Here is a 16,913-nt window from a genome sequence, read left to right as displayed (position 1 = left end):
GAAGGGTTGGTTGTAATGAGCTCATCCACTTTTAAATCAGATATGTCAGGTGAGTGGAGTAGCTCATTATGACCACTCACTTCGTGCACTTCTTGATCATTGACCTGGACCAAACTTGAGATTAATTCCAGGGGAACTGGGGCTGCACATTCATGATCGTCATCCCAATACTCATCATATTCTAGTTCAGTGCAGTGCACACTTGGGATGAAATCACTTTCCTCGCATTCTATTCCCAGATTGGGTTGAGGTTCACATAAACCAACCTCTCCCTCATCATTGAAATCTAGTGTATCCTGTGAGTGAGGTATATCATCATCATTATATTTGAAAGACACCCATGTATCTCCACCATTCTTTTGAACAGTCATTGAGATCGACTCATCGGGGAATTGAACCGTATGCTCATTAATGGAATCCAACTCCTCATTCCAAATTTCAGATTTCTTCAAAAGCGAGTGAGGATCACTTTCCTCGCATTGTATTTCTAGATTGGATTGTAGTTGGGATGAACGAGCTTCCTCTATCCTATCGAGGAGCGAATTGAGTGCTTCCATTGCTTTTCTAATTTCAGCAAGACACTCCATGTTATGCTGAAATGAATTCTCTTGGATCGTTTCTGGTTGGTTCTCAAAGGTAGGGTATCCAAGAGAATAATCATTACAACATGTTGTTGGTTCATCTTCCCAGTTTTGATGGTTCCACTGGTTATAGTCATATTGATCATACATGGGAGAACATGATGGTTGATAATAATCCTCATTCCCATAATTATGATCGTATACAGACCTATTAGCCGATGGAGCATAACGTTCTAGTCGGTTCTCAATGTCGGTTCTCGATGGAGAAAAATCTTGATGTATACGTTGAATTCCAAAACCCTCAGGCATTCCCCAAAACTGCTTATCCATCTCAGCATAGACACGTACCCAAGCTTCCATGGTGAACCTTAATTCTGATTCTAATCCTAGAAGAAAATAAAAAATTCCTATAGTAGTACAGAAAGTAAGAGGAGAAGTTAGAAGGATGTTACCAAATGAGAAGTTCCTATGTTAAGATCCAATTTAGGAACTTATGTCAGGATCCTACAAAACATGGAAACAAGTTAGTTTTAGAAATCAATTAAAAACCTAAAACTAAAGTTATTAAACCAATCCTAAACCTAATTAATCTCAGAGAATTGCAACCGTCAGTCCCGGCAACGGAACCATCTTTTTTTTTTTTTTATAATAATCAACTAAGATCACATTCAGTTTATGAATTTAAGTTAAAAGCTTGAAATAGTATCTCTCATCTCACTACAGGCTTCACCTCTTAGCCCTAGCTAAGGGGTTTAGCCACACATGAATGGGCTAAAATAAACAAATAAACAAAAGAAAAAGAAGAGGAACGAAAAACCATAGCAAGGAAAGTAAAAAAAAAAAAACTTCTCTCTCTCCTCCCTGTCTTCACATTCCCATCTCCCTTTCAATCGTCCTCCTTGTTCCAGCCAAGCCAAACTCCACGTCCCAGCTTTCTTCTCAATTCTCCCCCTGACGTCCAGCCCAAGCCACGCTCACGTGCTACCTCTCCCCCTCTCTCTTGGCCTCCACGGCTGCCCACGCCAAACTTTTCTTTTTTTTTTCAAGCTTCCTCTCTCTCTTTCTTCTTATAGATCTTGTATGCGTAGCCTTTATGCACAGTAGAAGACGGCGTGCGTAACAGAGCTTACATTGGACGTTGGCGGGCCCCACTTCTTGGTGTCAGGTGAAAGATCCACATCATCCATTAGATTCTGCTCGAAAAACTATGTAGAATTGACTGGTTTTGGGTTAGATTCAGTGTGGCCCACGGAACGTTTCATTGCACCGTCCGTCTTCTGTTTGGATAAGAAATTCACACGATCACTTGTATGGGACCAGAAAGGAATCATATCCAGGGTCTTGGCCATCCTCCAGAGCAAATGGACGGGTCAGATCATCTAATGGAATGATGGGTGGGGCCCACTGTCAAAACCCAGTGGAACACGTCTCGTCACTGGACGTGCGAAACTTCTCAATTTGGATATTTTGCGCAAAAAGTAGGTGGGGTCCACTGTGATGCCTGTCCTAGAAATCCACTCCCTCCATCAGCTCCTGTACATAGTGTTGGCCCATGGCTTCCAGTTTAAAGTAGATCTGACTTCAGGGTGGGCCACACGCTTAACCGATGTATGGACAACATTCACCGTTAAAAATACAATTGGCTTCACGTAAGCCATGCATGGCACATTTATTTACAGATTTGCCATTCTCTTTTGTTATATCTTCTGCTGTCAGTATCTCCTGATTGCACCATCCAAAAGAAGTGAAATTTGGCAAATATCCACCGTTTTTCGTGCTCTTTCCATCAGTTCAGTTTGGGTCCAGATCTCCCAAGGATGTCCAAGATGCTTTCTTAATGGTTATTGTCCTCTGATCTCTCTGTTGGGCCACTTCCACAAGGATCTAATGGCTGAAATTTGACGTGTACGGTTAATTTATGGTCCTCAGGCTATGTATGAAGTTTTGCGCCGAGTGGATGGTGGAAACCCTGTGATCTTGCATTCTGACTAACTTTCAGGCCACTTAAGCTTCAGTTTCTCAATTTTCTCGAATCTCTGGCGTGTATATCCATCGATCTCGGTCCCCTGGAGTCCATTCCTTGCTCTGGTGACTTCGGAGTGTTAAATCCATGCTTTTAATACTCTTTTTCAATCAAAGCTCCTTATTACATCCTGCAACAAAAACACGATTAAATTATAATATTAGGCATTATCGTGTACGTAAAATCAGGTAGTAATCGGGGTCTGATATGCAATATTCGACCCTCAACACCTTGTCATCTCATTCCTTCTATTAATAGATCAAGGACGTAATGAATGCAACCACGTCTTAGCTTTCTCTTTCAAAGAAACGGGAAAGAGTTTCAGCCTGACTGTGTCATCGGACACATTTGGAAAGTATAGAGTGGCTACGATCTCATCGAACTCTTTTAAGTGTAAATAGGATTTTCAAATTCAAGCCTATGAAATTTTGGAAGGAGTTAGATCACTCCTGTCTTGATATCCATATGTCCCAGATTTTTTGGAAAAACCATGCATGAGGGCGTGCTCACCCCCGGCGGTTGTAGATAATCTTGTAAAGTACGAGGTGGGGGTGCTTGATGCACCTCATTCTCATCCTGGACTTCCTTGAACCTAGGTTGAGATTGTTGTAAGTGCTATATTGTATATTTAACACCCTTAGTTGTCAAATTTCATTGTGACAAACCAATTTAGATTGATGGACCTCTACAAGTGATGGAAAGTTCACCTTCAAGTGAAGATGTGCTACATTCAAGTCATGGAGTATTGCTTCAAGTTCAAGTACGGATTTAAATTCAAGATTAAGCCAAAGTGCTAGCTCAAGTGCAAGTTCTAGACCTAGTTCATGTGCTACTTTAAGTCTATATGTTAGCTCAAAGGCACTACATGGACAAGATCATGTTCAAGAACTTCAAATGTTCAAGATTAAGTTCAAGAATTTTAAGTGTATAGGATCATGCTTCAAGAACTTCAAGTACAAGATCAATTAGAAGCAACTGAAGTTACATGGTTCAAGGTTCAACTTTCAGGTATATATCCTAGAAAGACCTTAGGATTAGGTCATTCATATTGCATATTCTATATGGGTGAATATACTTTTTATAGGCTTTGGTTCGACTAATCTTAGCCTATGTTCGACTAGTCCATGCTCTGACTCGACTAGTCTAGGATTTGTCTCGACCAGTCCAGGAAATAATTAAAAATTTCAGAATTTTATGGAAGGGTCACGACCAGTCGAGCACCCTTCTCGACCAATCGTGGGAATAGTGCTTGACCAGTCGAAAAGGGCTCAATTTAAACTCCAGCAACCATTTTGAGCTCTACTCAACCAGTCAAGAAGGCTACTTGACTAGTCGATGGTCGGTTTTATCCGATCGCACCAGAATTTTTGAACTTTGGTTGTTCTCAAGACCAGTTGAGGGAGACCTTAGACCAGTCGAAGGAACCATTTTTTTACCTATAAATAGAGGTCTTTTCTAAGAGTTTTTCGTTCATTCCAAGATAAATCAAACCACCATTCCGAGAGTTAAGTCGCCGTGATTGTGAAGCTATTGTAGGGTAATTTAAGATTCTTTTATAGCTTTTTTGACTTACAATTTCTTGATCTCTTACTACTTCAATCTGATTTTATAAAAGGGAATTCTGATCTATCCCTTTTGAGATCAAAGAAATTGAATTAAAGTAGCCCAAGGTTGAATTAATTTAAAATTCATTTAAACCTAGAACCCTTCCATTTGTGGGATTGAATGTTGAACATCTTCGTCTTCAAAGAAGCGGTTCTACTGGGCTACATCGAAGAAGAATTTCAGATAAGTATTTTATATATTTTTTTAATTTTTTGAGATTGGCCAAAAAATCTCTATTTTTGGTTTTGACTAAGATCAGCCAGAAAATCTCAGCGCGGGGTTTTTAATTGTGATAGCCCATTAAAAACTAAGTTATAAAGGTTTTAAGGTGAACCTTAGAAAACCTTCTTTCTTAGTGAAAGCCAATATCACGTGGGTTGTGATTATTAGGAGTGGAGTAGGAGTGGCTATTTGCGAACAGTTGGTGTACACACTGAACCACTATAATTCTTAGAGTTGTGGTGGATAATATATGTGATGTATATGTGTTGAATGCTTATATCTTTTTCATGTACATGTAGTGAATGTTGTAATAATTAGATTTCTTTCTATTACATCTTGCTTTGGTTTGAGTTTTTTATCCTTACCGAGTTCAAGAAATCAGGTTGTCCTACCATAAACTTTGGTTTTTGGTGTAAGTTGTCCTTTTAACAACGTTTGTATCGACCTCTCAACACTATTGCAATTGAGATTGATATTTGTTTCAGCTATCTATTTTTATCTTCCGCATTTTATTTTTATTTGGCATAGTCCTATTCAACCCCCCACCCCCCCCCCCCCCCCTCCCCTCTAGGACTTTTCAAGTGGTATCAGAGCGTAATAGCTCATTCTCTTGGATTTATTTCATAATCTAATCGATCTAGAGCTTTCAATATGTCAAATTTTGATAGCCTTTCTATTACTAGGCCACCACCGTTTGATGACTCCAACTATGCTTATTAGAAAGCCAGGATGTGGATTTTTCTGAAATCCATTGATGAAAGCGTGTGGTAAGCAACAGTGACCAAATGGTAACCACCAATGACTGAAGTTCTATGTGGGGTCATGGAGATAACATCCTAGAAAGCAATGTCTGTGCTAAAATACTGTGATCACTTCTTGAGAGATTCAATTCCAAGGTGATTGTCATTCAGGCACTTAGAGACACAGACCAAATGATGGTTGAGGAACTTGTTGGTTCACTTCAAACTTATGAGTTGAATTTCAAAACTCCAAAAGGTAACTCTTTAGCACTTAAATCATCCAAATCTATTCCTCAAGATAGTAATGTTAATTTTGATTGTGATAACTCAGAGGATGATATGGCTTTACTCGCTAAGAAGTTTTATAAGATTTTTAAAGTAAGAAGAGAGTTGATTTTTAAAAACCCTCCAAGAAGAAAAAGGGAAAATCTAAAAACTGGAAATCTTTAAAAGATAGTACTTCAACTACCATGAATATGGGCATTTGGCAAATAAGTATCCAAAGAGGGACAAGCCAAAGAGAAAATGCATGTTCGCCACTTGGGATGAATCATCCATCTTTGAAGCTTCTTCTGAATCGGATGAATCAGAACCCGAAACTTCAAATGAAGTCAAGGCTTTACTGACACTTGCCAGAGTCACTTCCTTTGATAGTTGTGACACATCTGAATCTCAAAGGAGTAACCTTGAGAATGATAATGAAGATGATCTTCAGGATGCCTATAATGCCCTATACAGGGATAGTTGTAAGATTACTGTCAAGATAAAACTTCAAAAAGAGAAATTTCTAAAATTAAAAGAGGATTTTCAAAATTCTATTGTAGAAAAGTCCCATATTTCTGATTGTTTTGAAAAAGAAAAATGTGACTTGAATTTCAAAATGTATGAACTTGAAAAATTAATATAAAAAAATGAGTTTCTTCCCTCTTAAGTTCAAAAGATACATGGAGGTATGCCCAGGGAGACCCTAAACTTGAAAAGTTACTATCTGCATCTAGAAAATGTGGAGACAGATCGGGTCTGGGCTATGATAAACACATGCCTCTGAAAACTAACAGTGTATCTCCTACATTTGTTAAAGGAGAATCCTCTAACTCTAAAGGAAAGGGCTTGAATAAAAACAACTTTAAAAATCTAAAATGGTTTTAAGCTCCTAAAGTTAATAATGTCAGCTTTAGAAAAAAAAATTATAATCCTTTAGTTGAAAAAATTATGGACTTACTCAAGGAGCTTCTCAAATCTAACTCGAATGTGAGAGTTAATAGTTATTATAAGCAAAAGAAAACCAACAATGCTCCAAAACCCAAAACTACAATGAAATGGGTTCCTAAGGTTGCTTGTCTGGTTGCCCACAACACCTTCAAGGCTTCAAGTCAATCAAAGTGGTACTTAGACAGTGGTTGCTCAAGACACATGACAGGTGCTAAAGATTTGTTCACTAACTACAATGAAATGACTGATGATTCAGTCACATTTGGTGATAGAAGCAACTGTAAAATAATTAGCCAAGGTACAGTTCAACTTTTGACCTTCCTCCTTTTAAAAATATTTTATTTGTAGAAGGTCTTAAGCACAATCTTTTAAGTATTTCTCAAATCTGCGATAATAAACATAGTATTAAATTTACTAATCAAGGATGGGAGATCTTAAATGAGAAAGGTTGTGTGATATTGATTGGTTGTAAAACATCTGAAAATTATTATATTGTAAGTGATTATACTTCGTCTAAATTATCTTGTTACATGGTCCAAACCAATGAAACCGAATTATGGCATAAATGCCTTGAACGTGTAAACTACCAGAATTTATATAGACTAAGCAAAGCCAATCTTATTAGAGGTCTACCTAAATTGAATAAAATGGATAAAAAATGCGACGCATGTCAAATTAGAAAATAAAAAAAGAGTAGTCACAAGAAAGGGAACTCATTTGCCACATCTAAACATCTTGAACTTCTCCACATGGATCTTGTAAGACCAACAAAAATGGAGAGTAGAGGTGGGAAGAAGTATTTCTTGGTAATTGCGTATGATTTAACCAGATTTACTTGGGTAATATTTATAAGAGAAAAATCTGAAACTCTCGATGAAGTTAAAAGAATACTTAAACGTATTCGAATTGAAAAAGAAATGAATATTGCTATGATCCGAAGTGATCTTGGATCGGAGTTTAAAAATAGCAATTTTGAGAAGTTCTATAGCGAGCATGGTATATCGCATGAGTTTTCAACTCCTAAGACACCTTAACAAAATGGGGTTGTTGAAAGGAAAAATAGAGTACTATAAGAGATGGCCAATGTAATGTTGAATTGCATGAAGTTACCTAAAAATTTATGGGCTGAAGCTGTTAACACTCAGTGTTATATAATAAATCGTGTTTACATCAGAAAATCAAAAGATAAAACAGCTTATGAAATGTGGTTTAACAAGAAACCTACAGTTAAATACTTTTGAGTTTTTAGAAGTAAGTGCTACATTTTGCGAGACCGCGAAAATTTAGGGAATTCGACACTAAGAGTGATGAAGGGATATTCCTAGGGTATGCTCTGAATAGTCAAGCGTATCGTGTTCTCAACAATAGAACTAGTGTCATTTAGGAGTCCATAAATATGGTTATTGATGATCACCTGAACACACCATCTACTAGTTCAGAAGATGATGAAGTCAATATAATTAAAAAATCTGACTCCTCATCTTATCAAATCAATACTGAACTACGATCAGTCAAAGACCATCCTACTGATCAAATTCTAGGCAACACTTTGACTAGTGTGCGTACTCGAAGACAATTGAAAAACATATGTAATTATGTGTGTTTTACTTCCCAAATTAAGTCAGCCAATGTAAAAGAGGCACTCACTTAAGAAAATTAGATAGTTTCCATGTAAGATGAATTGAATCTATTTGTTAGAAATGATGTGTAATATTTGGTTCCTAGACCATCTGACAAATATATAAATGGAACCAAGTGGATCTTTAAAAATAAATCTGATGAGTTAGGGAATATAATCAGAAACAAGGCTAGACTAGTTATACAAGGGTACACTTAGATTGAAGGAGTTGATTATGTGAAACCTTTGCCCCAGTAGCTTGTCTTGAACTTGTCACATTATTCATATCCATTGTGTGCTTTATAAAATTCAAAATTTATCAAATGGACGTTAAAAGTGCGTTCTTAAATGGTGATCTGCATGAAGAGGTCTACGTTGAACAGCCTAAGGGTTTTAAGGACCCTAAACACTCTAATCATGTGTATCGCCTTAAAAAGGCACTTTATGGGTTGAAACAAGCTCCCAGGGCATGGGTATGAAAATTTGACTAAGTTTTTACTAAGTTATAATTTTATTTTGGGGAGTGTTGATAAGACTCTTTTTGTTAAAAATATAATGAGCACATACTAATAGTACAGATATATGTGGATGATATTATCTATGGTTATACTTGCACTAACTTTTCTACTGAGTTTGCAGAGCTGATGAAATCCAGAATCGAAATAAGTATGGTGGGAGTATTGACCTACTTTCTAGGGCAACAGATTAAACAACTAGATGATGGTATCTTCATTTCTCAAACCAAGTACACCTTAAACCTGGATAAGAAATTTGGATTCGAAAACAATAAGAAATTCGTTACTCCTATGAGTACGACTCTCAAGCTCTCGAAGGATAAAATATGTAAAAGTATAGATCCTCGGTTATATTGTATTATGATTGGTAACTTACTATACTTAACTGTAAGTCATCCGGATGTAGCATTCAACGTAGGTATCTGTGCTAGATATCAATAAGAGCCTAAGGAATCCCATCTAATTGCTATCAAACACATAATTAGATATGTCGCAAGTACAACTAATTTAGGTCTGTGGTATCCATCTGATACTAATGTTCAATTAGTTGGTTATACAGATGTAGACTGGACTGGGAACATAGATGACAAAAAAATCTACCAGTGGTGAATGCTTTTATGTTAGAAATTGTCTAGTATCCTGGTACAGAAAGAAACAAATTTCTGTATCATTATCTATAGCTGAGGCTGAATACATTACAGTAAAAATTGCTTATACCCAGCTTGTATGGATGAAACAGATGCTCGATGATTATGGTACTGCGCAAGATACAATGATTTTATATTGCAATAACTCTAGCGCAATTAATATATCTAAAAATCCCATCCAACATTCCCATACGAAGCATATTGACATTCGGTATCACTATATCTAGGATTTAGTTGAGGATAAAGTTATTTCGTCCGAATATATTCAAACAAAAAATCAACTTGCTAACATATTTACTAAACCTCTTGACAAAAATTGATTTTCAAAATTGATAATGGATATTGGTATGTGTAATTCTAATTGAGCTTATTTTATTTGTTATATTTTTGTGTAAATAATTGGTGTAAAATAAATCAAAAATTTTGAATAAAAATATGTATTTTTATTGCTTGCACGACCGGTCGAGCACATACTCGACTAGTCGTGGCTCGATGGGTCGAGCATGTACTTAACCGGTCGAGTTGCATGGTTGGAGGACCTTTGTGAGAGAGAAAAATCACTTTTTTCACCATTTTCTCTTCTTCCTCATTCGGCCCTTCTCCAACCTGTCGAACCCACCTTTGATTAGTGCTTGGTAAGTACTTCATTTTTTATTTCCTTCCATATTTGGGTTCCCATTTGCATATCTTGCTAGAATTTGGTGTAGATTTGAGGTTTTCTCTTGATTTGCAAAGGGTTTTTGCTCAAAATCTAATTTTCTCCAAACTCCATCTTCCATTGATATTTTCTTGTTTTGAATCTTGCAATGGAAGGTCGCTCGAAGAAGAACGCTACTCGAACTTCCTCTTCTCGTTCTACACCTATTAGGGTACAACCCCTTTGATCACCCAAGGAAGATCCCGAATATGTGTGACATTTTCTCACTCAGGAGATCATTGTTGAGTGGACCGTCAATTCAAATCACTTGGCTCAATTTCAACTTCTTCCTATCCTAATGGTTGTAGGTTGGGAAAACATTTTGAATTGGGCGGACCCGCATACCGCTCCATTGCGCAAGGTATGTTTGCTTGTATGAGTGATGTATCACTTGAAAATTTGACTTCCACAATTAACTTTAGGGAAAGCAATTTTCAAGTTCATAGGTACGTAATTTCAAGTTTGCTAGATGTTAATGTGAATGATGATGGTATACCCATACCAACTTTAGCTGATCGATTGAATGAATCATAAAGATGTTTGGTAACTCGTAAATTATGTAACATCGACTTGGAATAGAATGATGGAAATGCACTTTGGGCCAATCAAATGTTACCTAAATACAGGGTCCTACATCACATTTTTATTTCAAATGTCTATCTGCGCTTTGGAAATAAAGTCGAGCTTACTTCATTCATGGCTAGCACTTTACATTCCGTTATGTCTGGTATTCCCATCTGTCTTCCATCTTTAATATGCTACATTATTATTCAATTTCATCTTCATCCGGGCCACCGATGTATTCCCTTCGCCTATTTAATGACCATCTTAGCTGTGCACTGCAATATGGTCATGCCTCCTGGTGAAGCTCCTGTTTCGGTTCTCCCCTTTAACAACTCAAATATAAACAAGATGAACCTAAAGCCGAATCCAGGCCAAATGGATGTGGGAGCAAAGGAAGTTGGTGAAGAAGATGCATTGCCAACTGAGACCATGATGGAAGATATATTTAATAAACTTGAATTTGACGATGTCAAAGCTGATCCTGATTTTCAGGTGCCTTAGTTTGATGAGCGTCTTTGCTCTTTGAAAGAGAAGGTGGATGCCTTGAAAGTTTCTCAAGACAGTCTGAATGAGAGTTAAATATCATCCATGAAATATATGCGAAAATACTTTCATCGCATTACCAAAGGACTCCATCATATTGATCCATCTATTCCACCTCCATCTTCTTCTGGTTCAGATTAGTGATCTTTTTCTTTACATTTTGGACATGTATAACTTGGATTATGACTTTATATTTTGCTGGACTTGTATGACTGCTTAATATTTTGGATGCTTAATTTTATGACACTTATTATCCTATCTTCATGTTAAACTCTACTTGTTTTACATTTTTACTCTTATTCTACTGCTATTATCATAATCACATTTATGGTTGTTTACTGTTATTATATTCCTTTGTCAAGTTGTGACAAAAAGGGGGAGAATTTTGTACGCTTTATGATTATGGAAGTTTGATTGGTATATGGTGTAGAGGTGTGCATTTTTTTCAAATATATGTGTATTTGTTAATACAGGTACTCTACAACAAGTTAACAAGCTCAAACTGAGTGGAGTAGATTGAGGGGGAGTTCTTTATGAAGAAGAATTGTGAACTTGTGCATTATGTAAGTATAGGTTGATCTTTCAAGTTGGTTTTTGTCCCAAATTTGACAAAGGGGGAGATTATAAGTGTTGTATTGTATGGTTAACACCCTTAGTTGTCAAATTTCATTGTGACAAACCACTTTGGATTAATGGACCTCTACAAGTGATGGAAAGTTCACCTTCAAGTTGAAGTGATGAAAAGTTCACCTTCAAGTGAAGATGTGGTACATTCAAGTCATAGAGTATTGCTTCAAGTTTAAGTACGACTTCAAATTCAAGATCAAGCCAAAGTGCTAGCTCAAGTGCAAGTTCTAAACCTAGTTCATGTGCTACTTCATGTCTATATGTTAGCTCAAAGGTACTACATGGACAAGATCAAGTTCAGGAACTTCAAATGTTCAAGATTAAGTTCAAGAATTTCAAGTGCACAAGATCATGCTCTAAGAACTTCAAGTACAAGATCAATTGGAAGCAACTAAAGTTACATGGTTCAATGTTCAACTTTCAGGTATATATGACCCTAGAAAGACCTTAGGATTAGGTCATTCATATTGCATATTCTATATGGGTTAATATACTTTTTATAGGCTTTAGTTCGACTAGTCTTATCCTATGTTCGACTAGTCCAGGCTCTGGCTTGACCAGTCCAAGCAATAACTTAAAATTTCAGAATTTTCTAGTAGGGTCACGACTAGTCGAGCACCCTTCTCGACCAATCGTGGGAAAAGTGCTTGACCAGTCAAACAGGGCTCGACTCAAACTCCACCAACCATTTTGAGCTCTACTCGACCAATTGGGGATCACTTTTATCCGATCGTGCCAGAATTTTTGAAATTTGGTTATTCTCAGGACCAGTCGAGGGAGACCTTAGACCAGTTGAGGGAACCATTTTTCTACCTATGAATAGAGTCTTTTCTCAGAGTTTTTCATTCATTCCAAGTTAAATCAAGGCACCATTATGAGAGTTAAGTCCTTGTGATTTTAAAACTATTGTACGGTAATTTAAGATTCTTTTATAGCTTTTTTTATTTATAATCTCCTAATCTCTTGCTACTTCAATCTGATTTTATAAAAGGTAATTTTGAACTATCCCTTTGAGATCCAAGAAATCGAATCAAAGTAGTCCAAGTTGAATTAATTTAAAATTCATTTAAACCTAGAACCCTTCCATATGTGTGATTGAACATTGAACATCTTCGCCTTTAAAGAAGCAGTTCTACTGAGCTACATCAAAGAAGAATTTTCAGATGAGTATTTTATATTTTCTGTTTTGGTTTTTGAGATCAGCCAAAAAATCTCTATTTTTGGTTTTGACTAGGATCAAGCAGAAAATCTCAATGCGGGGTTTTTAATTGTGATAGCCCATTGAAAACACAGTTGAAAAGGTTTTAAGGTGAACCTTTGGAAACCTTCTTTCTTAGTAAAAACCAATATCACGTGGGTTATGATTATTAGGAGTGGAATAGGTGTGGCTGTTTGTGAACAGTTGGTGTACACACCGAACCACCAACTGTTATGATTCTTGGAGTTGTGGTGGATGATGTGGATGATGTATGTGATGTATATGTGTTAAATGCTTATATCTCTTTCATGTACATGTGTGAATATTGTAATAGTTAGATTTCTTTCTATTGCTTCTTGCTTTGGTTTGAGTTTTTGATCCTTATCGAGTTCAAGAAATCAGGTTGTCCTACATAAACTTTGGTTGTTGGTGTAAGGTTTTCCTTTGAACAACCACTACAAGAAATACCCCTTTTAGCGACGAAAATTTTCATCGCTAAAAGTCAGATTTTCGTAGCTAAATACATTTAGCGACGAAAATTTTCGTCGCTAACTTCATCGCTAAAAGACCGACGTGCATGGATTTTAACGGTGAAAAATTGAAATCGTCACTAAAGCAAGGCTTTTCGCAACAAAAATTTTCATCACTAAAAAAACTGTACAAGACTTTTAACAGCGAAAATTTTCGCTACTAAAAATTCATTACTTTTAGCGACGAAGGGTTTCATCGCAACAAAAACTATACAAGACTTTTAGCAACAAAACTTTTCACTGCTAAAAGTATTATTCAGTTTTTAGCGACGAATATTTTCATCGCAAAAAACATATACATGACTTTTAGCAACGAAAATTTCCGCTGCTAAAAAATTCATTACTTTTAGCGACGATAATTTTCGTCGCAAAAAAAACTGTACAAGACTTTTAGTAGTGAAAATTTTTGTTGCTAAAAGTAGTTCAGTTTTTAACGATGAATATTTTCGTCGCAAAAAAAAACTATACAGGTCTTTTAGCAGCGAAAAGTTTCACTGCTAAAAATTCATTCCTTTCTAGCGACGATAATTTTCGTTGCAAAAAAAAAACTGTATAAGACTTTTAGCAGCGAAAATTTTCGCTGCTAAAAGTAGTTCAGTTTTTAGCGACAAATATTTTCGTTGCAAGAAAAACTATACAAGACTTTTAGCAGCGAAAAGTTTCACTGCTAAAAAATCGTTCCTTTCTAACGACGATAATTTTTTTTGCAAAAAAAAAAACTGTACAAGAAATTTTCGCTGCTAAAAGTAGTTCAGTTTTTAGCGACGAATATTTTCGTCTAAAAAAAATTATACAAGACTTTTAGCCACGAAAATTTTCGCTGCTAAAAATTCGTTCCTTTCTAGCAATGATAATTTTCGTCAATAAAAAACCTTTACATGACCTTTAACAGCGAAAGTTTTCGCTGCCAAAAAATTCGTTACACCTTTGGCAACGAAAAGTTTCGTTGCTAAAAAACTTTAGAAGCCTTTTTAGCAGCGAATATTTTCACTGCTAAAAATAAATACAATACTTTTAGCTACGAAAATTTTCATTGCTAAAAGTCTTTTTTTTTTTTTAATATACCTCTTAAAATTCCGCACAAAATTCCTGATATACACCTATTAACAATATATTTCATCATATTCATCCTGGTATACACCTATTATATATATATATATTTCATCATATTCACATTCACATCCATCTAATTAAATTAACCCAAACCCAAACATAAACTACATTCATCCAACCACAAACAATCTTATCCACATCACATTCATTCAAAACTTAACATAATAAACAAATATATAAAAAAATCACACAGATGAAGGTGGAGGCACTGGGGCATCAGTGGATAAGCGTGCAGCGATAACCTGAAACATGTCCATCATCCGTCGCTCATTCTCCACCCGCATCTCCACCATCCTCCTCTCTTGCTCCTCCCTCTGCCTCGCCAGCTGATTGTCCATCCTCCTCTCCTGCTCCTCCCTCTGCTTCGCCAGCTCCTCCTCCATCCTCCTCTCCTGCTCCTCCCTCTGCCTCGCCTGATCCTCCCTCTGTCTGTCCAGCTGATCATTGATGTCATCGACGATGACCCGTAGTTACTGAACCTCTCTCTCTGCAGTATCAGCTCGGCGTACGGCGCTGTCGCCAACAACGATGGATCGGCTGGAGGCAGCTCTAGCGGGTGCCATGAGCTTGGCACCATAGCCAAACCTACGCACATATCCAGAACGGGTGCCAAGCACCTGACTCAGGATCTCTGGCTCACTCCGCTGAGTACCATCGGGAGTGGGTTGACTGCGTAAGGTGTTCATCTACTCCTATAATGAAAACATATGAATTTTCATAATAAATGGCATTATTATAATTTAATGCAAATAAATTTTACAATGTAAGGATCTTTACCCAAATCTCATTGGCTCTAGGATGTACCCAAGATCCTGTCGCCTGCTGACAGTGACTCCCTTTGTAGAAGTCTACTGGTCCGGGCTCCTGGCCAGTGACAGAATCTCGCTGTGCAATCAAAAAGATAATAGAATTAATATAAATCCATGGAAAGAATATATAAACGTAATAATTACCAGTACTTTCTTACCATGTCATGACGAAGTCGTACAAATGACTTTGAACCAGCTACGTGGTTCACTTCTAACTTTCCTCTATTGTCAGAATTTATTTTGCTCCTCTTCTAAACACGTTATTCATAATACATTGTTATTAATTACAAATTTAATTATTATGTTAAGATATCATAAATATGTAAATATTACCTGAAAAGAATCAAACGAAAACCTATCGCAGAGTATCCGCCAGTCCTCATCGCTCACGTGCAGCGGTGCGGACTGTACGGCCTCCTCGTGGCTCATGCACCGCTTGTATTGCCGGTGTAACTTACTGCGGTAATCCTTAAACCACTCCTTCATCATGTCATCGACGACATGGGAGATGTGCGGAACACTTAAATCCAAGTCAAATTTATCCTGTAGTTTCGTAAATAATAGATTAAGATAATAAACTTATTAAGAAAATAACTTAACTGTACATAAACTTTTATAGAATAAATTTTAATTTACTAAAATTTACCTGAAGGCGCTGACGGATGAGCTGTCGCACATCATCTGTCACGTCCCCCTAACGGGGAGTGGTGGGGGGATCAGAGATTGGCATAAGACACCGACCTCCGACGTAAACAACATGGCATTGTTCCCAACAGGTCTAATGCAGTCCTGTGGGAACTCTACCATCACCCTACCCTCACGCATAAGTCGGTCAACCCATGCGTGGGTCCACGTCCTCGTCGGCTGGTCGACGACGCTGTTACAAAAGAAATATGTAAGTTTAAACATAAACAGAAATCATTAAAAGAAATATACGCCTAGACTTACATGCAGTGCCCGGTGTATGCGCGACTGAGGGATCAAACGCCTGAGATGCAACATGTGACGGCAATGCTGGCTTCGTCACTTCACGAGTAGAAGGGGTAGATCTAATACGCGAACGACGTACTCTCTCACCTGGTGCGATTACTGAATATGTGCGAGCTACGAACTTATAAATTTTAAACAATGTCAATACAAGTGGAATATACTAAAACATTGTACAAGTAGTGTTGACGGTACAATGCATGTGTTTATGCTTAGAGAGATGATTAAAATATGATTAGACCATTACACTATAATGCAAGCAGAATATAATAAAACTGTAAACTTTAATTTATAATCATTGAAAATTCCATTATACATTGTCATTTTATATTAAATACACATATTTCATTGTAATACGAAACAACTTTGAGGTAAACTATCCGAAGTACTCCCTGCATAAGCTATCGTATACTTCAGAAGCATATGTCATTTCGTGCGAAGCACTCGACATATTTACAGCCAACATGCCAGTCACAATAGGAGATATCTGGTCTCTTGGGACTCCATTCAGATGTGCAAGTGACAGAGTCGCATCTTCCATATCTCGTTTTTCGTGGTTATATATCTCCATCAGATAACATAATCTTTCATCTGAGTCATCATCGATATATTCCACTCTACACTCATCGACCAGACCGAGTATCTCTATGGCCCTACCAGAAGAAGATAGGACCGAAACATC

At 37.0% G+C, this 16,913-nt stretch overlaps 1 protein-coding gene across 1 annotated transcript; it reads right to left on the bottom strand.

Moving 5' to 3' along the window:
* Window positions 1-14,896: 14,896 nt before the first annotated feature.
* On the bottom strand, window positions 14,897-16,246 carry LOC131254242 (uncharacterized). The gene is made up of 5 exons (XM_058255235.1): window positions 16,193-16,246; window positions 15,578-15,787; window positions 15,403-15,495; window positions 15,213-15,320; window positions 14,897-15,127 (listed from the first exon to the last, which is right to left on the bottom strand). The coding sequence occupies exons 1-5, from the start codon at window positions 16,244-16,246 to the stop codon at window positions 15,122-15,124; spliced, it is 471 nt and encodes a 156-aa protein (XP_058111218.1). The 3' UTR covers window positions 14,897-15,121.
* Between the last annotated feature and the right edge of the window lie 667 nt (window positions 16,247-16,913).

The sequence above is a fragment of the Magnolia sinica genome, chromosome 8 (genome assembly GCF_029962835.1).
Source record: "Magnolia sinica isolate HGM2019 chromosome 8, MsV1, whole genome shotgun sequence".
Classification (NCBI taxonomy): Eukaryota; Viridiplantae; Streptophyta; class Magnoliopsida; order Magnoliales; family Magnoliaceae; genus Magnolia; species Magnolia sinica.
This window is presented reverse-complemented; position numbering and strand designations above follow the sequence as displayed.

Bases quoted from the DNA above. Each gene is read 5' to 3' on its own strand.
- LOC131254242 (XM_058255235.1), bottom strand. From the start codon at position 16,246: ATGTTGCATCTCAGGCGTTTGATCCCTCAGTCGCGCATACACCGGGCA. The intron at 15,788-16,192 runs GTAAGTCTAGGC...ACGAAACTACAG, and splicing joins GCATACACCGGGCACTGCAT to GATAAATTTGACTTGGATTT. The intron at 15,321-15,402 runs GTAAGAAAGTAC...TTGATTGCACAG, and splicing joins TACGACTTCGTCATGACATG to CGAGATTCTGTCACTGGCCA.